At 43.8% G+C, this 27330-nt stretch overlaps 3 protein-coding genes across 6 annotated transcripts in view; 1 reads left to right on the top strand and 2 right to left on the bottom strand.

Moving 5' to 3' along the window:
* Positions 1–4118: 4118 nt before the first annotated feature.
* Positions 4119–7041, bottom strand: PTRHD1 (peptidyl-tRNA hydrolase domain containing 1). The gene is made up of 2 exons (XM_033124506.1): positions 6660–7041; positions 4119–4825 (listed from the first exon to the last, which is right to left on the bottom strand). Exons 1-2 carry the CDS (start codon positions 6909–6911, stop codon positions 4655–4657), a joined length of 423 nt encoding a protein of 140 aa, XP_032980397.1. The 5' UTR covers positions 6912–7041; the 3' UTR covers positions 4119–4654.
* On the top strand, positions 6908–24356 carry CENPO (centromere protein O). Of its 3 annotated transcripts, none has more exons than XM_033124504.1 (8): positions 6908–7045; positions 7366–7478; positions 9080–9231; positions 15190–15307; positions 16075–16334; positions 17212–17383; positions 18153–18309; positions 24221–24356. In XM_033124504.1, the coding sequence occupies exons 2-7, from the start codon at positions 7436–7438 to the stop codon at positions 18284–18286; spliced, it is 879 nt and encodes a 292-aa protein (XP_032980395.1). In that variant the 5' UTR covers positions 6908–7045; positions 7366–7435; the 3' UTR covers positions 18287–18309; positions 24221–24356. The 3 variants fall into 3 exon arrangements, with proteins under 3 accessions (XP_032980395.1, XP_032980396.1, XP_032980394.1); XM_033124505.1 differs by having other exon boundaries at positions 24125–24260; XM_033124503.1 differs by lacking the exon at positions 24221–24356 and adding an exon at positions 19614–19752.
* ADCY3 (adenylate cyclase 3) overlaps positions 20180–27330 on the bottom strand; it is a 74821-nt gene continuing 67670 nt past the window's right edge. The window contains exons 14-22 of one of the 2 annotated variants that reach the window (XM_033124502.1): positions 26837–27093; positions 26492–26557; positions 25158–25239; positions 24197–24355; positions 23588–23734; positions 22892–23011; positions 21793–21916; positions 21020–21144; positions 20180–20390 (exon numbers count right to left, since the gene is read on the bottom strand). In XM_033124502.1, the coding sequence (XP_032980393.1) occupies positions 20208–20390; positions 21020–21144; positions 21793–21916; positions 22892–23011; positions 23588–23734; positions 24197–24355; positions 25158–25239; positions 26492–26557; positions 26837–27093 (1263 nt within the window). In that variant the 3' untranslated portion in view covers positions 20180–20207. Of the gene's footprint in view, positions 20391–21019; positions 21145–21792; positions 21917–22891; positions 23012–23587; positions 23735–24196; positions 24356–25157; positions 25240–26491; positions 26561–26836; positions 27094–27330 lie in introns of both variants that reach the window. The other variant, XM_033124501.1, reaches the window with a different exon arrangement.

Raw genomic sequence — 27330 nt, 5'->3', positions numbered from 1 at the left:
CTTTTCCCTTGAACTCAGTACCACTTACATATATATGCACCTTAAGTCCACTCATCTAACCAAGCTCTCGCTCAAGATCCAGTCCTGAATTTCTAACTGGTGAACATTACCACAAGGATGGATTCTTGCTCCCCAGCAACTCAAATTGAAGTCCCAAACCAAATAACTTCCCCACAAATAAACTCTTGTGTCCCTTATCTGCATAAATTGCATTGTCATTCTGTTGGTCATTTTCAACAATTTCCACTCATGTCACCAAATTGCATAAAGTCATCCTTTGTAGTGCCTCGTAGCTCTCTCCTTCTGAACCCTCACAGACCAAATTGAGGACTCAGTTATCTTTCTTTGGTTGATTACAATAACTACATTTATCCTTCACAGTCATCAGAGAAATCTTTTTAAATAACTTCAGAATCTGTTAGTGACTACCTCTTGCTTATAGTTGATCGGAAATCAGTGTACCTTGTAAGTGTCATAACCCTCTACACCCTCTCTAAACAAATGGTCTTTATTCTATGTTCTCAATTCTGTGTCCAGATTCATTTTCTTTCCTCCACCTGTAATGCTCCTTTCTCCTTCTTTCTCATCCTTCAAGGCTTCAATTCAGATGTGCTTCCCAAGAAGTCTTCACTGGTCCCCCTACTTAGATTAGCCCCCTTTTCTGTGCTACACTTGACCTCGGAGGACAGCTAAAATTGGTGAGGCAATGGTAGCCAAGAGCAGTGGTCCTCAGCCATTTTCCTACACTAACACCTTCCCATCAATAACTGGTTCACCGTTGCCAAAATTCTCAAGCAGGAAGCACAGGGCACACCCTTAGGATGGCATCTCAGAATCTGTGTGGAAGCATATGTTTATTAAACGACAATGAGATGTGATTTTCACATGTTCCTCCAGGGGAGCCCTCTGCATTCTGCCAGTCCCATGAGAAGCAATGACCTAGGTGTTGATCCCCAGTTTTGCAAGTTCAGAAAGTCAATTTTGTCAGTTCATCCAGTGATAATTGGTCCTTAGAGTATTGAGTCATACAACTCACAATCACAGGAGGAGGATTTATAATCCAGAATGTCAATTAACCAATATAAAATGAAGGATACAGCTTCCTAGTGCTTGAACTACTCGTGACCCCTTTTCAAACCACCATCTAGTATCTAGATGGCTGACAACCAAATATTAATAGGTAACTAACTATGAGACGTTACGAGAAAACGACTAACGAAAGACCTGGTTTTCAATCCCAGTTCTGCCACTGACTTAATCTTGGGCAAGGCACAACCTTTCTGAATCTAAATTGAGACAAGACTGCCTGCATCACAAAATTGTCAGGAATTATTAGCACATATGAAAGCACTTTTGTTACTTACACAACGTTTTTCACACATAAGAAACTTAACAAAGCATAGGCGATTCTTGTCAAGGATTTATCGCCTATTCCAGGGCTTGCAGCACAATCTTTGTTGTATTGAAGAATACATCTTTTTTTGTAAACTTGGTATGCAAGGCCAGAGAGAGTGTACTTAGTGCCAGATCCTTGCTCTCCATCTTTACTCCTCGTGAGCACCTTATCCACTATCGTATGTGCTGATTCTAAATCACACACATTTATTGTTCACCTTTTATGTTAGCTGCCTCCTGGGTCCAGAGTGCTGCTAGAGAACACCAGAGTTTTCGATTCAGTAGGTCTGGAGTAGGACCTGAGAATTTGTACCGTGTTTCTAACTAGTACACAAGTGATGCTGATCCAGGGACCACACTTTGAGAACCACTGATGTAGTTCAAATGCTAATCATTTAGCTGATCATGTAGCTGATACTAATCAGAAAACTTGCTTCTTCCCTGCTACTGTTTTGCTCTCACTCAGAGTCAGCATGAGTGCCTCTCCTTTCCCCGTAATACATGTGTTTGTGTTCAGATCTCTGCTTTAGGGATTTGCCTGCGCTGTTATTTCCCAGTTGTATAGACTCACATCTCTCTCTGGCTTTATTATTGTCTTAATGCAGAATTCAGAATTTAAAAAAAAAAGTTTTAAAGATGCAGTGTCATTTGGAAACATTTTCCTAATTTCCTTGAATGGAAATAGCAGGGAGTGCTGGATGATTCTTGGATGGCATCACTCCCTAGCAGAAAAGGAATCAGACAACTGGTTGATTTGACTGAAAGCTCTTGGAGGACAGCTCTTTGAGGGCTGTGTCTTAAGATATATTTTCATGCTTAGGTTCTAGCACTAAGTGCTCAGGCACTGTTCTAAGGAATTTGTACCAACACATGTAGTCCACATAGCACACCTATAAATCCCTATTTTACAGATGAATGTACTGAGGCCCAGATAACTTGAGTGCCTTGCCCAAGTTCACACAGCTTGAATGTATGAGAGCCAGGATTTGGACTCAGGAAATTTGACAGTAGAGACTGACCTCTTAACCACTATGCTATGCCATGTAATACAGAACTCAGTAAGTTTGTTCAGTGTTATGAAAGGCTATATGCTTCCTACTTTATAGGAGAAAATTAAGTCAACAGGTATGGTCAACTTCAACTTTCTTCCTCCTTAATTTATAAACTTATGTATATCCATACCTTTCCCCACTTCCTTTCCTACAATCTCAAAAAAGAAGGTTTCCCTATATATATATTCAAAGCCAGTGCTTCTCTATGCCCTTGACCCCACCTCTTCCCATTTTTTCTGGATTTATCAGTTATTCTATTTAGTGACTTCAGTGTCTTTTCTCCTTGTCTTTTTTTCTCCTTACCCATCAGCTTGCTCAAGAATCTAAGAAAATTACCCGCATGGGACCCAGCATTCGCCTTTCAGCCCCCAATCATTATCCTCTCTTCCCATTAAAGCTTCTTGAAAGAATACTCCCCCCCTTTTACTTTCCCATTCTTTTCTCAATAGACACCAATCTGATTCCCACCTCACTTAAGCAATTTAAACTGCTTTTACCAAGTTAACCAATGTGTTCCCCAATTGCTAAATGTTTTCAGTTGTTATTTACTAAAATTCTGTGTTGCACTTGATTGCTCTCCCTCTTGAAACTCTGTTTACTTGGCTTCCTGAGGTTGGTTCTGCCCTCAGAACCAACACTGTTCGTTCTCCCTGGGAGACTCTATCCACTCTAATTCCAAGTGACCATCTCTTATAAAGGAAAGTCGTCATATCTAGTGTCTTGGTAGTCTTGGTATCTAGGGGATGTGGGGAGGAAAGTGTACCCCTATTACCTCGTACACTTCTCTCTGTATTATCTTTATATCTATCTTCTCACTAGATTCTTAGCCACCTGAGGGCAAAAACTGTTTTACTTATCTTTATATCCTCAACTCTTAGTACAGCCTGCTGCAGTAGACATGTAACATATCCGTTGAACAAATTACCCTTTATAAACTTGGCTTCAGAGATATCCAAGAAATTTCAGTAGATGTCTCCAACTGTTCATAGAAATATTTTTAAAATTGTACAGTGTTATAGATGTTCAGAGAAGGTAACTATCATTTTTGCCTGGGTAAGACTTGCAAAGGTATAGCACTTGAGTCAGAAATAAAGTCCGGAGGCAAGAAAGGGAAGAGAATACTAACGGTTTCAACTCCCAGGCCAGAGGCTGGGGGGCAACCACCAGAGTGTCTTTGTCAAAACATTAAGTTTGGATAAGGGCCTAGAAGATTCCCCTAAAAAGATAGGAATATAAATGTGAGGGCCTGAAGGCTAAGCTAAGGAGTTCTGATTTTATTCCGTGGGCAAGTTGGAGCCTATACTGACCAGAGTGCTCAGTGATCCTATATAAACCTGGTGGCAGAACGACTGCTAGATTGTAACCAGAATATGCTGGGGGTGAGACCAGTTGGACACTGATGAGCAGAGAGCCTGATACCTGTATCAGGATGGCAGCACCAGCAACTACAAGAAAACAGATGTAGTACTCGACAAACTTCATCAAATCTAAGAAATGAATATGTATATTTCAACATCTTTGAAATTAAAATACATCTTACAGTTAATTGCTTGTCGTAATTTGATTGGCAGCATTTCTTAGCACATAAAATAATGGTGTATCTTAAATTCACCATGTCTTAGATTCAGTGAATCTGATAATTGGATGTAAATAAGAAGTAGGAATTCAAAGGCAAAGTTTTAAACCCGGGTGATGAAGAACACTACTATTCCGAACAAAAATGAAAGGGCGTTTCCTTGACCCCTGTACAGGAGTCTAGCCATCTTCTATTTGAGCAATGACCAATAGATGATATTGTTCACCTACTCTCCCCATCTGAGCTTCCTAATAATGAAAAATAAGAAGTACTTTAAAAAAAAAAATTTTTATTGGGGATATTGAGGAACCGTTTTACCAGGACCCATCAGCTCCAAGTCAAGTCGTTTTCAATTTGGTTGTGGAGGGCACAGCCCCACTCTCCCACACCCACGTGGGAATTGAACCCATGACCCTGGTGCCACTGCACTCCAACCAAGCCAACCAGCTGCCCAAGAGGAAGTACTTATTAATAACCACTTTAATATGTGTTTGACCCTCAAGGAACTGTTACAATTTAGAGGGAAGAGTGAGTTGCCACTGAAAGGAGTACATGATGCTCAGGGATAGATAGCATGTAGTTTCTGGATCCAGCTGATACTCAAATACATCAAAGCAACTGATAACATCAGTCATTTGAACAATCGGAACTTCTTCAAATACTGGTTCACTTCTTCCTTGGGGTAAGGGCGGAGCGCAATGCAAGTGGGCATATTTTCTGGCTGCTCCAGCCACAGCATGTGGTCAATGTTCTTCTGTTGCAGCGTTTCAGCCAGCTCCTTTAGGGTGGTTTCATCTGGTGCCTACAAGGAGCAGAACACAGAACACATAGAACAGCCCATTTAGGAAGTGCCAAAAGACAATGGGAAAAGTATGGTATCCTCATAACTGAAAGTGGAGTTACAGTTCTACCAAAGAGGGAGCTATAGAGCATGTTTCCAGAAGCAACACCTTCTTCCTTGCTCCATTTGCCATTCACTCTCGGTAGGACCTTAGAAAAGCAGCCTGGGGGTGGAGGGTGGGGACATAGGGAGAAGAGGAGGAGTTTAATATTCCTGTTTATAAAACGAAGATATTTCTCTTCATTCTTGAGATGCTGTATGCATTGTCAGTAATTATGCTCTATACATTTTCTAGTTATCTTACGGCTGGTACCCAAACAGCTATCCCTAATCCTTCAGCCAGCTCTGACTTGAAGAGCTGACTCCTGGAAGGATTTCTAAAATCACGTGGTCTCCACTTCCCTCCTTCCCTCCCACCTTACCCCATCCAAACCTAGGATTTTCCTTCTGCTGCAATAGTTCCACTTGTTAACTCAGAGGAGGGTATACTATTCTCTGACATGCTTGTGAAATTTTTTCTGACCATCTTTATCACCTGTGCTGAATCCCATTACAGGAAGTATTAAAGCTATCACTCAGAAAATAAAGACAATTATTGTGTTATGTGGCACAAGGTACCTTTTTTGCCTATGAAGGCAGAAGCCGCTAAGATTAACTCGAGGTTTGTTTTTATCAAATTAGAGGATGCAGGAATTGAGCAATAAATCTACTGAGCACCTCAGGCAGAGCCACCATGGAGAACTCCCCTCCCTCCTGCAGCACCAGGCAGCAGCATAGTACAAGTCAGTGAGTCCAAACTCTACCACTTACTGATTGTGTGATCTCTGGTAAGTTATGTGACTTAGCTGGGCTTTTGTTTCCCCTTTATAAAACAAGGATGATATGTAACACTTCCTAGTAGTAGTGAGGATTCGATGAAATTAGGGTCAAACCTGTGCCGGGCAGGTCTGAAATTTCCTTTCAAAATTTGGATCTTTTTTTATGTAGAATATAGTTACAAGCCTCACATCATGAGCACTCCTCCATGTCAACCAAATATTCTCCAAAAAAATGATTTATGCGTTTCATCATTATAAGGGCATAAATTAACCAATCCCTAGTATTGGAAATTCAGTAATTTCCACATCTTTTACTATTACGAAGTGCTCCTATGAATATCCTTGTACAATGTTCTTTGGGTGCATCTGATTATTTTCTTAAGATACATTTCTAGCAACAGAATTGACAAAGGGTAAGGGTAAGCTCTGGCCATCTGCAAAAAGGACTTCAACGCTATTTTACACCCCTGGTGTCTGGTATTTCTGATGCTAGGTTCAACTTACCCTAGGGTTCACATTTATTTTCAAATAATTTGGCGTCATACCCAGGTAACTGCTTCAGTTTGACTTCACTAGCACTAGGAATCCCGCGTCATTATCCCTTCTGGATTGGTTTTGCCAGGGGTGTGGGGGTGGAGAGGCAATAATTTTCAGCGCGTTAAAGGGCCGGCCCAGTGCACAGGTCTCGTTCCACCAGCCTCCGCCCTCACAGGTATCTACTAAGAGGGATGCACGTGAGATCCGAGGAATGCACCGGGAAGCATTAATAACGGACCCTATGTCCACTCTTCACAGTGATGCCATCCCCAGCCAAAGAAATAGCTTAAGTCCCCACAAAACGCTTTCCCAAACTTAGGTGTTAAAGACTTTTCCCTACTAACACCGCTCCCATGCCACGAAGTTGGGCCCTGAGACCCAAGACCACACCCACTTCCGCTCTCCAAGTCCTCACGGTCCACCCCCGTGGGGTGCCTCACCTCGAGGACCACCTTGCGCATGCGCCCCAGCTCCTGGAGATAAGCAACCGTATGCGGGTGGTCCCGGTGAATGTGCAAGGCCGCCGTGGCTGCGTGACAAGCCTGCGCTACCAGTGCGCCTGCTGGCCAGGAAAACGGAGCCTGCGATAGATCCTTTCGTAACACCAAGTATTGTACCAAGATCTGCGGCTCTGCGCCAGGTGCCGCCATCTTCCTGCCCAGCAGAAAGGCCTGGCATACTACGCGGTGCATGCCGGGATCAGGGAGGGGCGCTGAGCGCTGCCATGTTTTTGTACGGTGGGTACGCAAAGCATGCTGGGCTCTGTTTTGAAAGAGAGGACGGCGCGAACTCTTGTCCCTGGACTGAGTGAGCAAGAGGAGAGAAGGTAAGGGGGAATAAGATGCTGTGAGGGACGGGTCCGTGACCAGCGTGGAATGCTGAAACGGCCTCTTACAGTTCCTTCCGTGTGCACGGAAACCTGGCCGAACCGGAGGGTCCGTGCCCTCAGGAGCGCGCATGGGTGGGGAGGTGGACTTGGCACCTCCGACTCGCACCCGGTGGACGGTGAGACGGTCTAGAGAAGGAGAGTCCTAGCAGTGGCGCTTGGAGTGTCCGGGGGCCGACCGGTGCGTGCCTGAGGTGTGTGTGCCCTACCCTCTGGGTTTGTAAATAGAAGTGATTTTCTTGTCGTTTTCCTTTTGTCAGCGAGGAAATCTAGGTTCTTATTACCGGTGCCTGGACAGATGCATAGGAAGGCGCTTGGAACTCTGAGGAGATGGAACTTGAGAAGGCTTTAAGTCAAGACGAGTCCAAAGGAGGTATTCAAGGAGTTGCCTTTCCCCCCCTAACTACTGCTGTCCAAAGATGACCCCCAGGTTGTGAAAGAGCCCTTTGCTCTCTCTAACTGATGTGTGACCTGTCCTGTTCGGGAGCAGAGTAGTGAAATGAACATTGATACGCATACCTCGTTTAATTGTGCTTCAGCGCTGGCGGTTTTTACAAATTGGAGGCAAGGCCTTCTACCTGCAAAAAGATGAAGGCTCTTTTTATTGTGGTCTGGAACCAAACCCGCAATATCTCGATATATTCCTGTTTTGAAGACTTAGAGGGATAGGCAACTAAGATCATTGGACAAGGAAAAGTTACTTCGAATATTTCTAGGCTCCTGCCCCTTTTTAAACAGATAGGTTGCCTTCATAATATACTGTGTTTCTATTCAGAGCTACAGTTTTAGCCAGCAAGGTTGTTTTCCTCTCTTCCCAGGATTACTGTGGGTCATTTATACAGGGGCCATTCTCCTGTGGAAGAGGCAGTGCCAGGCAGTGACTTTGGCATTGATTAGACCTGCGTTTGAGTCCAGGCTCTTCCATTAATATTGTAGCCTTGGGCTAGTTGTTTTACCTTTCTCGGCTTCAGGTTTTTCACCTGGAAAATAGAGATGAATAATAGTATTGTTGTGGTGGTGATTGTGGAAATTAGATAATTCTTTTCATGCATCTCAAAGCATTTAGCACCATGCCAAATATATAGGAAATATTCAACAAATGTTTTATTTGATTCTTTACATGCTTTGCAAGTAAAGCACCAAGCACAGTGTCTTCATATGTAGAGAGTGTTCAGCAAATACTTTATTGTTGGAGTTGATTAGCATTATGAAAATGTGACCTTTACTATACAGGCATACCTCAGAGGTGTTTCGGGTTCAGTTTCAGACCTCTGCAGTAAAAGCCAGTTGAATCTTTTTACTGGTGTGTGTGTGCACACGCACGCAGGGTGGGGGGGGGGGGGAGTCTTGCCTTCAATTTGTAAAAACTGCAACATCTGGGAAGCACAGTAAAAATAGGTATGCCTGTATTGGTGCTTAGTCAGTCTCTTGGGAACTGAAATTTGCCTCTGAATTTCTGTCCAGCGGTGAGCTTGTTTTTTTCTCTAATACCCAGTAATATTTGTGGACAGTTCCCTTTAGTTTGTGGCATTATAGTCCTGTGCTACAAATATTTTTCAAAGCTTCAAAGAGTTATGCATTAGCACTTTGAGAAAACATGCATAAAACTCAATTTGAAAAACAATTCTATGTTTTAAAAAATAGTTTCTGAGAGAGGCGGTGGATTTGGTGACCTTGTTTTCCTCTGGGTCATTATCATGGATAACTGAGATTAGCTATATTCAGGTAATGATCTCTTTGGACGTTTGTCCTGGTTACGGACTGCTTGTACATCACTATTCAGGCTAAAAGGACGCTGATCTTTGATTTCTGTTGTCAGTTCTGCTTTTATAAATTGTGGCCAATGTCTAACAATTTAGCTGGCCACAAAGTTCTGAAAAAAGGGTCACTTTCTGTTCTTTTTTTAAAATGCTCCCTATTGCCAGAGTTAGAAATCCTTGGCTTCTTGTGAAATTCCCTTTTTACTTCCCTTAGGTGTTTTAGCTCACTTGGAAAAACTAGAAACTCAAGTGAACAGATCCCGTAAAAAATTGGAAGAGCCTCAGGGAGCTCAAGCAGTAGAAAGCTCTCTTGGGACCAAAATTCGAGATAAACTGAGGTCTGAAGTGAAACAGCGTCAAGCCAGAGTGAGTAGAAGTGTGATTGTTGGCAGGCGTTCGTTCCTAGGGTGTAAAGAACATGATCTGGGAATTAGCAAATTTGTATATTGTGTTTTGCTTGTGATCTTACTGGATCGGTTTCAGTCCTTGATCCCTCAAAAGATGAAACCTGTGGCGACTCAGCTAATATCAATATCAGCTAACAATTGTCAGACATTACTGATGGCCCAGGCAAGTTCTTCCTAATAGTCTCTTCACCTGCCCTCATAGATATGAAATTGCTACCTCAGTCTCAGCCTGACGTGGGCCATTGGTACTTCTGTTATTAGTGCCATTTTTCTGTTACCCAGACTTGCAGCCTCACGGCAAACTTTGACCCTTCCCTCTTTCCAGTTTTCTCTCTATTCCCTCTTTTCAGTTTTCGGCCTAGGCCAGGTCCAGCCAGCAAAAACTGTCAAATTTTTCTTTAGATTGTCTTTGTTCTTTCTTCCCGACTCCACTGCAGTAGCTCACGTATTATCCACCTGTGTTCTAAATATTTATCAGATGATGTGGATGCCAGGAGTGTTGCAGTAGTCTGCTAGTTGGTTCTCTTCTGGTATTTATACTTCCCCAATGAGTCCTGCACAGCCAAGAAAATGTTTCATAAAACACTGCCTGGTTTCCTTGCTCTAAGACCTTGCTCCAAGACCAATGAATAATCATTCATTGCCCATGGGATATGCTCAGCCTTCTTTTTCTTGCCTTCCCCCTTCGTTTCCTTCCATTTTCCTCCCTCCTCTCCCTTCCTTCACTTTTTTTTATTAAAGTAAAAAATATATGTAAATATATATAAAGTGCACAAATCTGAAGAACCTTTTACAAAGTAAACACGCGGTTCCATACAGATCGAAGTAGAGAATATTATCAGTGCCCCAGAAGTCTCCCTCTTATATCCTCCTCATTTCCCTCCAAGTACCCACTGTTCTGATTTCTGTCACATATTGGTTTTACCTGTTTTTGAACTTCAAATGTTAAAAGTATAAACTCTGGCTTCTTGAGCTGAATGTTATTGCTGTGAGATTCATCCACGTAGTGATCATTCTTTTTTTATTGCTGCATAGTAATCCCATTTTATGAATATTCCGCAGTTCATTTACCTGTTGTACTGTTGGTGGCATTTGAGTTGTTTGGGCTGTTTCACTTTGGGGCTATTGAGAATAATGCCGTGAAGAGCATTCTTGTTCCTGTCTGTTGTTGTAAAAATAAACACTTTTCTATTAGGTATAGATCTGGCAGAGTTACTGGGGTACAGGGTATGCATATTGGCTTTAGTAAACACTGCCAAACCGTTTTTGAAAGTGATTGTACCAATTTCACATTCCCGGACACCAAGTATAAGATTTCCATTGTTTTGAATCTTTATCAACACTTGTTACTGTCAGTTTTAAAATTTTGACATGCTGGTGGAACTGTAATAGTATCTCATTGTGGATTAATATGCATTTGCCTAATAACTAATGATGGTAAGTACCTGTATGGGACACTTCAAAATCTTCTGTTGTGAAGTATGCTTTTCAAGGCTTTTGCAAAAATTTTATTGGGTTGTCTGTCTTATTAAACTAGAATTCTTTACACATTTTGGATATGAGTTCTTTGTTGGGTATATGTATTACAAATCTCTTACCTTTTCATTCTCTAATGGTGCCTTTTCATTCTCTAATGGTGTCTCGTGATGAAAAGAAAGTTTCATTTTAATGAAGTTTGATTTAGGAATCTAATTTTATGCTTACCGCTCCTATTTCTTTTTAATCTGCCTAACTTAAATTCATAAAGATATTTTGTTACTTTCTAAAAGCTTTATTGTTTTACTTTTTACGTTCAGAATTATAGTCCATCTGGAATTGATTTTTATGTATGGTGTGAAATAGAGGATTTTGCATTTGTTGGCTACTGTGTGGTACCTATGTCAGATAGACCAAATGGGGTTCAAATGTTTTATATCTTCACTGACTGCCGTTTCTACAGTCATGGCATCGCTTAACAATGGGGACACATTCTGAGAAATGCCTTGTTAGGCGATTTCGGCATTGTGTGAACATCACAGAGTGCACTTACGCAAACCTCAATGGTGTAGCCTACTGCACACCCAGGCTGTATGGTCCAGCCTATTGCTTTAGGCCACAAAGCTGTACATGTTACTGTACTGAATACTGTATGCAGCTGTAACACAATGGTAACGATTTGTGTATCTAAACATAGAAACGATACAGTAAAAATACAGTATGAAAGATAAAAAAGGGTACACTTGTTGGGCACTTACCGTGAATGGCGCTCATAGGACTGGAAGTTGCTCTGGGTGAGTCAGTAAGTGGTGAGTGAATGTGAAAGTCTAGGACATGACTGTACACTACCGTAGACTTTATAAACTACACTTAACCTATGTTAAATTTACAAAACAACACGAGATTAAATGAAACACAAGAGAAAATGATGTAATCAGGAGACGTAAACATGAGATGTATGATGCTGCTGCCAGCATATCAGCATACATACTATTTTACAGCAAACGTTTTTTATAAGTAGAAAGAGTACATTCTAAAATAACAATACAAAATAAATCGTTACTACACAAACCAATAACATCGTTTATTATCATTATCAAGTATTATGTACTGTATATAATTGTATATACTGTATTTTTATATGACTGGCAGCAGAGTAGGTTTATTTGTACCAACAGCACCACAAACACCTGAGTAATGTATTACACTGTGACGTTATGACAGCTGTGATGTCACTAGGTGATAGGAATTTTTCAGCTCTATTGTGGTCTTATGGGGCCATCGTCTTATTTGTGGTCCATCATTGACCAAAACATCATTATGTAACGCATGTCTGTATTTGTTTCATCAGTTACTGGGATGCATGTGTTGAAATCTCCCACTGTGTTTGTGGATTTATACATTGTATTCCCTATTCTATTTTTGCTGTATATTAAGTGTAAACAAATTCAGGATTATTATATCTTCCTGGTTGAATTAATCTTTTATAATTATGAAATGTTCCTTTTTCAGTTGAGTTAAACTTTTCCCCTTAAAGTCAAGTTCATCAAATATTAGTATAACTACAACTCTTTTTTTTAAACAATTTTTTTATCTTTCAATTATAGTTGACATACAATATTGTATTAGTTTCAGGTCAACATAGCGATTAGACATTTATGTATCTTACAAAGTGATCACCCCGATAAGTCTAGTACCCATCTGACACTATACATAGTTATTACAATATTATTGACTATATTCCCTATGCTCTACTTTACATCCCCGTGACTATTTTCTAACTACCAATTTGTATTTTTTAATGCCTGCTCCTTTTTTCACCCACTCCTCCAAACCCCCTCCCACCTGGCAATCATCAAAATGTCTCTATGAGTTTGTTTCTCTTTTGTTTATTTTGTTCTTTAGATTCTACGTATACGTTAAATCACATCACATCTGTTTTTCTCAGTCTGACATACTCCACTCCGCAAAATACCCTCCAGGTCCGTCCATGCTGCTGCAGATGGCAAGAACCCATTCCCTTCCATGGCCAAACCATCCTCAGCACTGTATATATCCCTTCATCCATTGATGGACATCCAGGCTGCCTCCACATTTTGGTCATTGTAAACAATGCTGAAATGAACATGGATACACACGTCCCCTCTAAGTAGCATTTTGGGTTTCTTTGGATAAATATTCAGAAGTGGGATTACTGGGGCCTTGTCTCTTGTTACAGCCTTCGTTTTAAAGTCTAATTTTGTGTGGTGTAAGTATTGCTACCCCAGCCTTTTTGTTGTTTCCATTTTCATGAAATATCTTTTTCCACTCCTTTACTTTTAGTCTGTGTGTGCCCTTTCGATCTGAAGTGAGTCTCTTGTAGATTACAACTCTGTTTAGAGTTTGCATGGTAAATTTTTTCTATCTTTATAAACTTTCAGTGCCTTTATATTTAAGGTTTACTTTCCCTTGTAAATAGCATATAGTTAGATGTTTTTAATCCAGCCTGACAATCTCTGTCTTTTAGTTGGAGTATTTAGTCCATGAACTTTTAATGTGACTACCAATACATTTGTATCTCAGTCTACCATATTATTCTTTTATTGTCTTATTTCTTCTCTGTCTGACTCTCATCCTGGCTTGCCACATTTTAGATGATCTTTTTATATTTTTTATTATTCCATTTCTCCATTAGCTTGTTAATTATACATTCTTTCAGCATTCCTTTAGTGGTTATCCTAGAGAAAACATGCATGGTTTTTTTGTTTGTGTATACTTCCAATTAGTACTTTTATGACTTTCTGGATCATGCGGACCCTTCTAACATCTTGACTTTTCTCCCCCACACACACATCTTTCATGCTGTTGTTGTATATTTAACTCCACACATACTTAAACTCTGAAACATTTTTGTTGTTTATACAGTCACTATTCCTTTAGAGTTATACGTATTTACCCTTCCCGTGCTTTTTATTACACCCTGCATTTCCAAATTTCCATCTGGGATTATTTTCCCTCAGCATAAGTAGCTTCTTTTGGTACTTCTTTTATTGTTAAGCATCCTGGCAATAAATTCTCTTTTTTCGTTTGTTTGAAAACATCCTTATTTTACTATCACCATGTTTTTCGTTTTTTAAGGATGTTTTTGCAAGGTATAGAGATATAAATTGGAAGTTATTTTCTGTTACACTTTAAATGTATCATTCTATTGCCTTCTGGTTCTATAGTTTCTATCAGGTGTTAGTCCTATTATTTGAACATAATGTCTTTTTCCTGTTCTTAAGATTCTGTCTTTGGGTTTTAGCGATTTTATATGATAATGGGCCTAGGATTGGTTTTCTTTTCAATGATAAATGTTGTATACGAAGAAAATACAGGGATTCTGTACTGTGTTCTCTTCCTTCAGAAGGAATTCCAGTTTTGTTTTGTTTTTTCTTACAGGCAAGTAGTGTTTGGGCAAATGACCTTCATTCAATTGAGGTGGCCTATTTTTGGTTTGCCCTCACTCCTAGGGTGTGGCCCTAGGGCCCTCAGTTGAAAGTCTGAGTATGTGTTGGGGACAGGTCTCTCCTTGGCAGGTCTTCAACTCCAAATTTTGTTGTGCCAAAATCTGCTTAGCTTTTGAAGTTTTAGCAGGTTCTTTCTGTTTGGTTTCTCAGTACCCAGTCACACACATGCAGCGTAGGAATTGGCAAATGCCTAGGGTGCGAATTGCCTGCAGAATGTTGGGTTCCCTTTTCTGTGGGATCTTGGCCCATAGGAAGGCTGCTTTGGTAACCTTGGTCTCCAATTTTTGTTTCCGTGAGACTGCTGCAAAGTGTAGCCTGCAGCTTTCTATTTGGCCCATATGTCTTGATAGAAATCAAATGCTCTGAGGGGAAAAGCTGTAGGGAAAGCCTAGCTGAGCTCAGAGCAGTTAGCTTTAATCACCAATCTGGCTATTCTGGTTATTCTCAAATGTCTTCAGACCATTTTCTGTTTGTGTGCTTACTTTTGGAATTGCATCCAGCTTGTGTAGTTCTCGGAGGGTTAGTCTGAGACCATCTATGGAGCCATAGCTCTAAGTGTCCATCTCAGAGTCAGTAGTTCTTATCCTGACACTTGAAAGCCTGCGGTCTGACCCAAATCAGCTTTCCGCGCCTTGCCTCCTTACAGCTGTTTTGCTCACCCTGTGCTCAGCCTAGACTTCCTTCACACCCTTTTCTTTCGCCTCTCACATTATTCTTTATTCTCATTAAGTTCCTAATTGTTTTTCAATGCAGCATAATTTCTGCTTCTGTCCTAGCACGCGACCCACAAGACTCTTCCTTGCCTGTGGATTCACAGCACTAACTGGCAGACCACTGTAGTATTTCTTCATTCATTACATAGTAGTCTGCATTCAGCTTTGTTCCCGTTAAGTGAGAGCAGAGACTGTGTTGTGTCTCTTTGTGTCCAGTTTTATTTGCTGCATATCTTGCAGGTTGCAGTACGTGATACCAGTGTTGAACCTGACCAAACATTGGAGATCAGTGAGCAAAAAGCTTGGGAAAGAAAAAGGGAAAATGTGAAAGCCATTCTGCAGGCATATCGTTTTACAGGTATGCTTTTTTCTGACGTTTCAGTCTGGTTCTCTTGTCTGTAGTGAGTTAGTTTGCTAGATGTATTATTAGTCCTGGACTTGTTTCTTGAGCATTGGTTTTGCCCCCTCACATCCACACAAAGCTGGCATGCTCATTTGTCACCCTGTACTGCTGGTTTGCATTGTGCCGCTGGTCAAATAATTTGAACCCCTTAAGTCTCTGTTTTACCATTAAAGTGGGGATTTATTCTCCCCATTATCTGTGTTGCAAGAGGATTGCAGAAAGAACTGGGGACTATCATAAATTATTTGACTCTCAGAAAAAAAGAATACCGTGTTTCCCCAAAAATAAGACCTAGCCGGACAATCAGCTCTCATGCGTCTTTTGGAGCAAAAGTTAATATAAGACCCTGTCTTCCAAGTCTTATATAATACGATACCAGGTCTTATATTAATTTTTGCTCCAAAAGACACATTAAAGCTGATTGTCTGGCTAGGTCTTATTTGGGGGGAAACATGGTAGGTAAATTAAAAATTTCAAAATCTCTTCCTCAGTAATTTGATATGAGGGGTGTTTTTTACTTTCCACCATTCTTCCATGGTTTTAACAACTCAGAGTGAGCCAGAGTCAGTGAGAGGAAGGAGTCTGTGATCCTCATTCATCCAACGAACATTTGAGCACGTACTGTATATACTAGGTTGTGCTGAAGCATCTGGGATGCACAGATGAGTAAGATGCTGACTTTGCCTGACAGCTGTTGAGAGGTGTTGTCTTGTTTGCCTCAGGGCTGAGTGGGAAGCTGACCAGCCGAGGGGTCTGTGTTTGTATCCACACTGCTTTTGAGGGGACCCTGCTGGATTCCTATTTCGTGGACCTTGTCATACAGAAACCACTTCGGATACATCACCATTCGATTCCAGCCTTCATTCCCCTAGAGGAGATATCTGCAAAATACTTACAGACTAATATTCAGCACTTCCTCTTCAGTCTCTGCGAATACCTAAATGCTTACGCTGGGAGGAAGTACCAGGCAGATCAACTTCAGGTATCTGCGTGGAATCTTACATAGCATTTTATGAGCCCAGGATAGGCTTAAAAGGAAAAAAGGACAAGTTTTCTGTTGTATTTTAAAATGTTTCATTACTGAGCCGGAAGCTTAACTGTTATCCTTCTAATACTTCTAAATAAGCTGTTTTCCCCCCTCTTCTCTTCCCATTAAAACTCTGGATGATGTTGAAGCATGGATGTTGGTTACGGGATTATTCACTCCCGAATGGTGGTCCTCAAGGTTTTATACTTGACCCTTTCTTCTCACAAAGTAGTATAGTTGCTGTATTTTTAATTCAACAGGTATTGATAGAGGACCTACTTTGTGCCAAGTGCCTTGAACATTGGGTTGAACATTGGGTATAGATGCAAAGCAGAATTATGTTTTCTGAAATAGAGGAATACTACCCATCTTTGCTTAAACTCTGCCCTACCTTCTTAGGGTTGGGTAAAAGAATAAATACACAGGAAATGAATGCAAATAGGGAATAAGTTACTGTTAGAAGCTTAGCGTTTCCCGCTCTGTGCATTTGGAATGACGTTGAAGCTCCTGGTTGTCAGATAAATTGATATGTGTATGCAGACACAAAGCATTTTAGCCACATAGATGACGCCAGTGAAATTCTCGGCAGAAATAGTATCTCCCCTGTTTCCCCAACACCTGGCCATTTACTTAGTAAGTGCTTCCTGCAGACCTTCCTAGGCTGCCACTGACTCTTAGTTATCTCATAAATCTTTATCCATTAGTCCTTTTTCCAGGCCTTTCTCTGTCCTTTATTTCTCTAAACTTTTTGGTCAACAGTGTTTGTAAAGTTGTCACTGCCTTTGGAGCTATAATTGTCGTGTGTGTCTGTTTTGATCCCCACCTCCATTAGCGTGACTTTGCAGCCTTTCTGGCTGGGCCCTTGCAGAGAAACTCACTGTGCAACGTGCTGTCATTTACTTACAAAGTGGAGCTGAGGGGCCAGGCCTTCACATTTTGTGCCAGATTGCTGTATAAGGACCTCACAGTAACCCTTCCGACTGACGTCACCGTTACTCATCAAGGTAAGAGGAAGGATGCCTCAGTGGAGCAATTACATAACATGTGCCGGGTTATTCAGATAGAATGAAACAGGGTGGAACACATCAGTTGGAACTCTTAAGACACTTTCTTCTGTTTATGTATCATAAGCAGAAAAATACAATGACAGTAAAGTACAAAGAACGTTTTGTTTCTGTCAATTTTTCCTCTTTGTAAGTAGTAAACATAATCATAGTTTTCCCTCCTCCCTTGTTCTTTCCAACTTAGCCAGTGTTCCTTCAGCTTATAATTTGTTTTCATTAGAGACCCCTCTTACACAGACAGCTAATGAGACTGAGTCATAGGGTCACTGTGGTGAAGAGAGCCGACAGACTCATTTCACTGTGAAGCCAAATGGACATGACAAGTCAGTATACAGTTAGCTCTCTAGAGACTGTTCTCTAAATGGGAATTTTTCAGGGCTGGCTGAGAGATATTTTTGTATGTGACTTTTTTTCAGTTAAATGTACCACAGTGATGTGACATGAGCAATAATAAAAAATAGGATAAAATGTTTTTAGGAGGCAGAAATTTTGAAGCTGCCACAGGTTTCATACCATAGGTTTTCAATTTTTCTGGGCATAGTCTTTTGTAAGTTTCCCATCTCAAAATTACATTGGTCCAATAAGGGCCAGCCTCTCTCAGCTTCAGACCAAAAAAATAAATAAAGTTACCTGGGTCCAGAATGTGAATGATCAGGGTCTGATTCCCCCAATTGCACAAGATGAGATTGACAGAATCTGTCTCTTTTAGGGATGGACACACTACCCACCTCATGGGAAGAACAGCGAGCATCCCATGAGAACCTGTTTTGTACAAAGGCCCTGCACAAAGTGTTTGCTTCATTTACACAAAGAGAAAAGTTGGATATGAGCCTGGTCCACTAGAACACTATTTTCATTGGGAAAAAGTGAGTAAACAAGTCCTGTACAGTCCCAAGCAAGGTCCTGGGAACTGAAAACTGTTGAAAGGCTCAGACTCCTTGCCTAGGGAAACGTCCTCGCAATGAGGACAGACCGCCACCTCATCAGAGACAAGTTTGATGGTAAAAGGGCAAGTTTGAGTCCAGCGGCTTTGGCATTTGGGGACAGTTCTCCATGACTGCTTGGTCACTTGTTAGAATGTTCAAGGTCACCTCTTCTTGGAGACACTGATTTGACCACACGTTTTAGCGGAAAATCAGAATGGTTTGTGGGGCAGTAGGAGGCATTTTATGAAAGCTTTAATTCCACCTCACTTTTCTATCTGAGACATTTGAAAAGAAAGTTTTTAGAACACTCTAGGTTCATATGAGATAAATCATTACAGTTCAGGAGGAAAGTGTGTTTGCTCTTTGGCTTGGAGCACTGTATTCTAGACTACCGCTTTTGAAGAATACGGTGTGAGAAAATACTATGGATAAAATAATCAGGGTTCTGTGTATCTAATATTTTGTTTCCTAAGCCATCTCAGTAGAAAGTTGATTATTTTAAGTCAGCTGTAAAAAGGCATAGTAAGAAGTCTGCTCCTGAGTTGCTCTAAAGGGAAGGAGAGCCTCCCTCCAGCTCCTCTCCTGCACGCTCTAGGCCATGGCTGTGCAGGGCTCTTCCTGACTCATGGTCCAGCTACTGTACCATTTCTCCTTAGAACTATGGCTTTGGATCTCCTGGCACTTTCCCTTGGCTTAAGGGAAGGGAGGACGCATAGGGCCAGTTCACAGGTCCTGCCATCTCAATTCCTGTCCCCATTTGCCCAGCCATTCCTGCCCAAGGCCCAGAGCTGTTGTCAGGCATCCTCATTTCTAGACCTGATGACTAGGAAGTAACCTATGAATGTGGGAACTCTGGGAGGAGCACAGGGAATGGTCAGGTCAGCTTGGACCACCATTTAGGAGACGTTTAGAGGAAAGCGGCTTCAAAATAAAAGATCTTAGCTCCAGCTCTTGTGCCTTCCAGGCATGTCGTGCAAAACACTGAGCACTTCGCAGAGGAGCGGCATTAACAGGATTTTCACAATGATCACATTCAAGTTGAAGAAAGCTTTTAATAAAACAGTCTTGTTCTTTATCAATACCTGTAAATTCTCTTTTAAAGCAGTAGCAAAGGCGACTGTAGCAAGAGCTCAAAAGGCAAGGCAATATCGAAAAGTGTTTTTTAACAGAAAGTTAAAAATATAAATGTAGAAGATCTGTATATATTTTTCTTTCAGAAATAAATTCCCTTTCCCTCCCACCAGGTAAAGGAAATATTGCACTTTCTGCTCTTATAACTAAGGTGACAGGGGTTCCAAAAGAACCTTTCAAGATTATCAGGACAAGGGCCATCTCCCATAACTCGGACCACCTGGAGACAACAGGTCCCCAGCTTGAGCTCTCCTCAGCATGAAAAGCACTGCTTTCACGTTACAGCTGGGAGCACGCCATCTGCCCGTGGTGGTCCCGCCCTGCCACGCTTCACCTTGAGCTGCCTTCCCCACCTGTGCTACCAACGGCAAAGGCAAATCTGTGCCCCGATACCTTCCTGCTCACAGGGCCATGGCCTCTCTGGGGGAATCGGGCTCTGGAAGGATTGCTCCAGGACCACACCTAAGACCCTTACTCTCTGAGGAAGCTACAGGCACACTGAGGCATAGTATGGCCACCCTCAGAGCTCACACGTCCACGAACAAATGAAGGCTTGAGGAGATTTTTAATCTAAAGTCTATGTGAGAGTGCACGTCAACAATTTGGGAATGTTGGGACTTGGTCATTGGTCCTTTCCCAAGGCCTTTCTTTGATTCCAAACCATCCATTCTCCCTTCCCCTCTGGACTACTGTGGGATAGAGGCCGTTCAGGAGCTGTCTAGTACCTGGTGGGGCAGTGTAACTGAGGAGCCATTAGGGAAGGTGGCGGGCTTCTCGCGCCCCTTCAAAAAGAAGGTTAGCAGCTCCCCCTTCCCTTTCACAAAGATGGGCCCTCGCCTCACAAAGCGGAAGCCGTACTCTCGAAGGATGGCTTGCGTTTCTTCTACCACCTGCAGAGGGAGAACAGTGCAGAGCTTGGGGTTAGAGAGGGAGCCTAGACTGAGGCTCCCCAAGTGGGACCCCCACGTGATCCTCAGGTCCCAGTCCAGCCGACCTGTATGTAGCTCCCTTCTCCCGGGGTCAAGCCCCCTTCACTCCATGCGGGAGAGCACTAGAGCACGGGGTGTTGCCTCCCCTCTCCCGAAGCTAGTCTGCTCGCTCTCCCCACACAGCCACAGGGCGCCTGTGTGGCTGCATGACTGTTTGGGGCTTTTCCTCCCTGCTCTTCTGTCCCCTCTGCCCCTTTTTGTGGAGCTTTCCTGCCAGACCCAGCGGATAGAGGTCAGGGGGAACTGCTAGAGGCACAAGATGTCAGAAAGTTCATACCCAGAGGCAGGATGTTATTATCTAGAACTTAAACATACATTTTACAGGTGGGGTTGAAATACTTTCTCCCTTCTACTGAGGCTAAGGATAGAGGCATCTTTTCCCAGTCTTGTCCTTTCTCTCATGGAGAGCACTGCCGACTTAATATTTTGGGCCAACAGAAAGGAGACAGTAGTGCATGGCAAAACAGCATTAGTCCAGTTTTGCCATTGTTTGGATCTGAGCACATTCCCGGCTCTGTTGTTAGACGTACCTGAATGTTGCCCATGACCCCTGTGGACTCCATTCTGCTGGCTACGTTGACTGTATTTCCCCAGATGTCATAGTGTGGTTTCCGGGCTCCAATGACGCCAGCCAGTACCCCTCCTTTGTTCATGCCTGGGTAGAGGCAGAAAGAGCAGCACGGCCACATGCCAAAGCTTGTATTACCCTGTGAAGCTACCAACTCCTCTAGCATTTGCCACCTGACCGACCCCTAGCACGAAACTCCTGATTATGTAACATATTCCCCGTTAAGCTTGCTTCTCTAAGTTACTGGAGGGCAGAAATGTCTCTTTATCCTGCCCTCACCATGTGCTTGGCAAATTGTCAGCTTCCCACAATATGCAGATTAATTTACTCAGTACGGAATTTGCCCAGTTTCTCTCTGACACATACCTGGTATTTTAACTCTTGTGTGACGTCCTCAGGAGTGAGACCAACCCCCACCGCCTCATTCCCAATAGTGTGTATCTCCTAACAGGTTGGACTGAGGCATAGAAGATTCCTTGGAAAGGTAGACAACAAACTGACTTCCCAGCCAGATTCAGACGGAAGCTATCGTAAACACTGGGGCAGGGACAGCTGACCACATTGTCAGATTTTCAGTTTGATCATCCAGAAGAGACTGGACTTAGGGTCCCTTCCAGCTTGGAGGCCCTCCCCCGCCTACATGCCTCAGGTCTCTCTAAGCCTCTCACCCTCCTGCCGAGTCCCCTGTGTCGAGGGAGCATGCCACGGGGCAGGTGAGCCTAGAACCTCACTCACCTATACGCAGCATGAAGTTGTTGAAGGACTGGTTGTTGATGTTTGTAAGCGTATCCTTCATGGCGAGTGCAAAGTCTGCCAGGTCAGCCAGGTGCTGCCAGCGTTCCTTGTCTGACTTTTCCTCCTGTGCCAGAGAACAGCAGTGAAGGCATGAAGGGCCCGCGGCCACGGCAGCCCACGGTCACCTTCTTTCCTTAACACTCGGGAGGTCAGTTCCTTCATCTGGTTTCAAAGGCCTAGTCTTCATTTTTTCCCACAAGGGAATCAGCACCCTCTTAGCTCCAACTTCCACTGTGACAGAGTTCACAGGGGTCCTCCTAGAGGAAAGACTGGGGGGTGGTGGTGGGGACACGTCTTCCCAGCCCATGTGCTTCCTGTCTGCCACATATCCACGCAGGAGTCACGTCTCATCACTGCCTTGCCTGAACCTGGTCTTCAGATTTAGGGATGATTGTCTTCATTTTGATTCCTCAACTAGATTATAAGCATTTGAGGGTGATCACCCATCTTAGGCATGTTTCTGTAACCTCATCCATAAAACGGAGATGGCAGTTGTAAGATGAAATAGAATGGTAATGTTTTAAAAACAGCCCTCGGGACCAGGGCCCCCACAGCTCATTTCTTCTCCTTCTGGTAGCTAAGTGGAGCTGGCTCCACAGATCTCATTTAACTTAACAGGCTGACTTCAGCCAGTGGGCTGCAAAGATGTCCCTTTTCTAACCAAACCACTTCCCCACCCTGATGTTTTCATTGTTCCGTAACTGCCTAGATGCCCCGTTCTTAGGCAAGTCCAGAAGGGGCCATGGCCACAGTTACACACAGCACCTTGTGCCTGGCCTACGCTGTACACAGTAGTGAGTGGCTGTGTGCGTTCTGTTCTATTCTCTCTCTGCTCATTACACTTTCTCAGTAGACCCGGCTTTAAGTTTGCATCGCGTGGTGCTCAGGGAGTCTGTACTCCTGCAGAGTACCTCTGTACAACCGTACTTAATGTTACCTACTCAGGTGACTGCTCGTCACCACATGCTGGGTGTGGGCTGCCTGTCTCTTGCCTCAGGAGGCAGAGCCCCATCACTGGCCATCAGGGTGGTTTTGGTACCTTGTTGGAGCTGGTAAAGCCATTGGTGTTCACATCTGGGGTGACTCCTGATGCTGCCATATAGGTGCTGCCAATGGTTTTGATCTTGGTGATGATCCGGAATTTGGGATTATCCAGGAGCTAAGGCCAGTGTTAAGGAAGAGAAGCGTGTCAGCAGTCAATGGAGATGAATGAGCCCACTAAACGCCCGACTGCCCTGTTGATAGTGACTGCACAAAACCTCCTGCCACTTACCTGCCACATGATCCTAAGCAACTTCCTGATTTTCTGAGCCTCAGTTTCTACAACCTTACCACTGGGATAAAGTTGTCAATCTCCTAGGATGGCTGAGCATGTATGTAAAAACATTTTCCACGATGTGTAAGTTACCTAATAAAGGTTTAATGAATCTGAACTTGAGGGTAGGAGGAATCAGAGGGGCCTCAGGATCGTGTTTTGGCCAGTCCTTATCCTGTGAAGTTGTACGTGATTTCCCAGGCCCCCATCTCCCGCACCACACACACCTACACCCACACCCCCCCAACATTTCCAGATGGCTGCAGAAGCCCATACATTACAGGGAGGAGTTTACAGGGGAAAATGTAAGTAGTCAGAGTAACTACAACTTCTATTTGACTTCTGCTGCCTGTTCCAAGGTATAATTTGGAAGGAGCGGCCTTGTGGCAGATGGGGAATGGGAACAAGAAGGGCACTCACGGAGTCAAAATCTGAGATGATCTCGTTGAGGAAGCGCAGACACTCAATGCCACCATTATTGATACTCTCCTCTGTGTAGAAATCAGCAAAGTTGGGCAGCGAGGCAAACATGACTCCAATCTCATCATAAGACTGGCTGTACAGCTCCTGAAAAGACGCAGGGCCAAAGTGCAGAAAGAAACTGAATGATGTATTTCACAAATGACTACCCTTCATCCATGAGAAGTGCACTCAGCTTTTTGGACACGTCTCCCAAATCATCCCAACTTGGGAGCATTAGAGAGTAGTTCTCATCACAACTTTGAATAAATAAAAACTAGCTTCTCTAGTCCCTAAAACAGCCTCAGCTTTGAGAAAGGGTAGAGCGGAGTTGGGAAGTAAGGCGTAAGAACTGTTCTATTTGCGAAGGTCACACAGAAAGGCAGGCTCTAGCCAAGGTTTCATCTGCTGAAACGGGGCCTCGCGGAGATGTGTGGCCCAGAAACAATATTTGTAGCATGTCCCGGTGCCATGTCATGAGCAGGTCTGCGTTCACAGGCGTGCCCTGGCAGGAAGCTGGATGAAGACAGCCTCGCGGCTCCAGGCTGCACACAGCAGGAGGCCACTCACCTCATCTCTCTTCTTGGACCCCAGGAAATGGCGTGCCACGTGCTCAGGCAGCATATTGGTGACCAAGGCCTCATTCCAGCGTCGCATCTCATAGACACGTTCCTTCTGCTCGTGGACCTCAATCTTCCACAAGAACAGCGTCCGAGCCAGTGTTTCCACCTACAGACAAAGGCACAGGCAAGTGTATGCTCTACGCTGGCCATTGATGGAAAGATGAAGAGCGAGAACTTGAGTGGAGGGGTTCCACATGGCAAGGGAAAGAAGACCCAGAAGTTGGGATCCGTTTCATCACAAAGGCCACCCTCCAGCTGCAGTGAGGATCCCAGCCTCTGTGGTTATAGCACACATCTAAGAGCCCTTCTGAATGTGTGGGGCCTATTGTAGCTACAGGTTTGACTTGTGGGTGGTGGCAGCAGTGGGGATCTCCTAGCCCACGGTGGAGCCCCATGTCCAGCAGGTCCCGTTTGGCCAAGCAGCGCTGGAAGGCTGTACTTCCCCTGGCCAACCACTGGGTGGCACCTGTGCTAACATGGAGCAGTAAGTCCCTTGTATACACACTTCCCTGGTCCCCTCTTCCCCTCTCCTTTTTGCCTTTTAACCCAATAAGAAGTTCAGCAGCTTCTTTCCCTTTCTCTTCTGGCTCTGTGGCCAGTATGTTGCTGACCCCCAGAGCCAGGATGAGTGAAGATCCATGAGCCCTGGCCCAGGGAATAGAGATTTTATCCAGGCTTTGATGCCCCCTCCCCACGCTTCCTTCAGCGTCTGGAGATGAGGAGGAAGAGGTAAAAACTGTTTCGCTTGTATCACTGAGGAGGAAAGCAGAACGTGGAGAAGGGTCATGTGCCATGTGGGGTAAAGGAAACCAGCGTTCCTCAGGAGGCGGGTTCTTAGATCCGGGCCTGCTTCTCAGGAAGCCCTGACAGGTAACGAGAAGAGGAGAGGAGGGCATGCAGGCACTCACATGGCGGGAGAAGCAGTAGAAGCTCAGCATCATGACGAAGAGCATCGCTGTCATCGAGTACTTAGAAGGCACCAGCGACAGCCTGCAGGGCAGAGGAATCCAGCTGCACGGCCTTCATTCACTCTGACTGGGTTTGCGCTTCCCTGTCACCCAGGCCCCAGAAACTCGTCCCAGCTCCTTACTTGCCTTCACATCAAGTCCAGGTCCCCATTGGGCAGTAAAGCTTTCCTAAATCACCGGGCTCCTGACAGCCAGCCCACCCTGGCCCCTCCTGGCAGCACTGGGAACCCGCATCGGGCTGCTCCCCGGTATTTAATAACCACTGCGTCACCTGACTCACCCCAGGAGTAGCTGCAACCACGCGGGAATTGGGAGAGAGACTAACATCACAGTGATGGGACCAGGGCACCGTTTTACATGCTTTTTTATAACGGCCCATATTTGTGTGGAGCTATAGGTCATTTTCATTACTGTATCGTATTATATGAATATACTACAATTTACATACCTATTTACTGTTGTAATATGGATTGTTTTTCTTCGTTTTGGATATTTGTGTATATATGTGGTTATTATAAACAGTGTGACTAAGGACACACATGCTGAACATAGACGTGCATGGATTTCTCTAAGGTGTATGTGTGGCAGTGGAATTGCTGGGTCATGGGTCTGTCTTCAATATTACCTCAAATAACTCCAAATAGTTTTCTAAAGTGTTGTACTAATATATACTCCGATCAGGAGTATACTTGTTGTACTTGGTATCATCATACTTAATTCTTGCCCAACTGGTAGGTGTGTAATGGTCTTTTGTTGTGGTCTTCATTTGCATTTCCTGATTACTGGGATGCCTTTCATTTATTAGAGGCCAAAGTAATTTTTTTGTTTTAACTTACTTGAAGGTCTAGTCAAGTCACTGAATCATAAAATTCTCAAACTTGAGAGCTAATGGGACATTGGACTAGTCCACTAAGCCCCGCAGAGAATTCCTAGGGCAGGTCAAGAATCCAGGTCCTCTAGTTTGAATGCAGTGTTCTTTCCTCCTCTCTCCTGCTGTCTGTCCTGCCTGCCAGTTACATGTATATGCAGATACCATCCATTTGACTTCTCGGTTCACTCTCTGACTCTGGACAGGCCAGGATGGCCAGGTCTAGACTAAAATCATTCCACCTGTGCTCCAGCCCTCTTATAGAAATACACACTCTAACTTGAACATCCCATATCATGTACCTTTGGAAGGTTGAGGCCATGGGACTCTGGCCTGTGGTATTTGTTCCCTATCTAGAAGAAAGGAACCGAAAATGCAGGGCAGGTGGGAAAGCAGTCACTCTTACCTGTCAGTGCCATTGAGCCCAGGGGCGGAGAATATCTGCATCTTCTCTGCAGCAACCATAGGAAAGCTGCTGGACAGAGAATAGAACACTCAGGCCCCGTCTGGGTATGAGAGGCTAATGCCCAGCTAAACACTGAGGTAACCCAGGTCTTCCATTCATCAGGAAAGGAGAGTCTATCCTAGGTTCACAGCCAACCAGTGGCATGTCCAAGAAGCCGTGAGCCCCGATCCCCATAGAAACCTTTGATGAACCCTAGAGACCAAAAGCTACCTCAGTGCAAGTCCATGACTTTGAAATAGGGACTTGGGGGGTGGGAGGGTGGAGAAAATCCAGATCCCCTCTTACTCGTGTTCCTGGAAGCGTATGCGGTCGTATTCATCAAAGATGGGGCACCAGGCGTAGATGTTGATGACGGCCACCGCGCCCGTGATGAGCAACATGAGCGTGAGCTTCACCATGTGGCTGACCTGCACCAGCATGATGGTGGCGATGAGGGACAGCACGGCCACGTAGTTGTAATACTTGGGGTTCTCCATGCAGCCATCGTCCATCTCCATCCCTGCAGTGCCGTTGGGTCCCGTGGAGTACTGGAGGCAGCTAAGCTGAAGGCCAGGACCACGGGGCACACGGGGAGCAAGGGGACAGCAAACATGGTCAGAGGAGGCTGTGTTGTGGCAGCGGATGTTCAGCTGCCACTTCCACAGCTCCCTCAGAAACACCGAGAAAGATGGGAAAATTTACCAAGGAATAAGACAAATGCTAGTAATTCCTGCTAAGAGCTTTACCATCATCACACTTGAGTATTTTTAGTATTGTCACCATTGTATAGAAAACTCAGG

This window comes from Rhinolophus ferrumequinum, chromosome 13, assembly GCF_004115265.2.
Source record: "Rhinolophus ferrumequinum isolate MPI-CBG mRhiFer1 chromosome 13, mRhiFer1_v1.p, whole genome shotgun sequence".
Lineage (NCBI taxonomy): Eukaryota > Metazoa > Chordata > Mammalia > Chiroptera > Rhinolophidae > Rhinolophus > Rhinolophus ferrumequinum.
The sequence above is the reverse complement of the archived record's forward strand: the minus strand, read 5'-3'. Positions and strand labels throughout refer to the sequence as shown.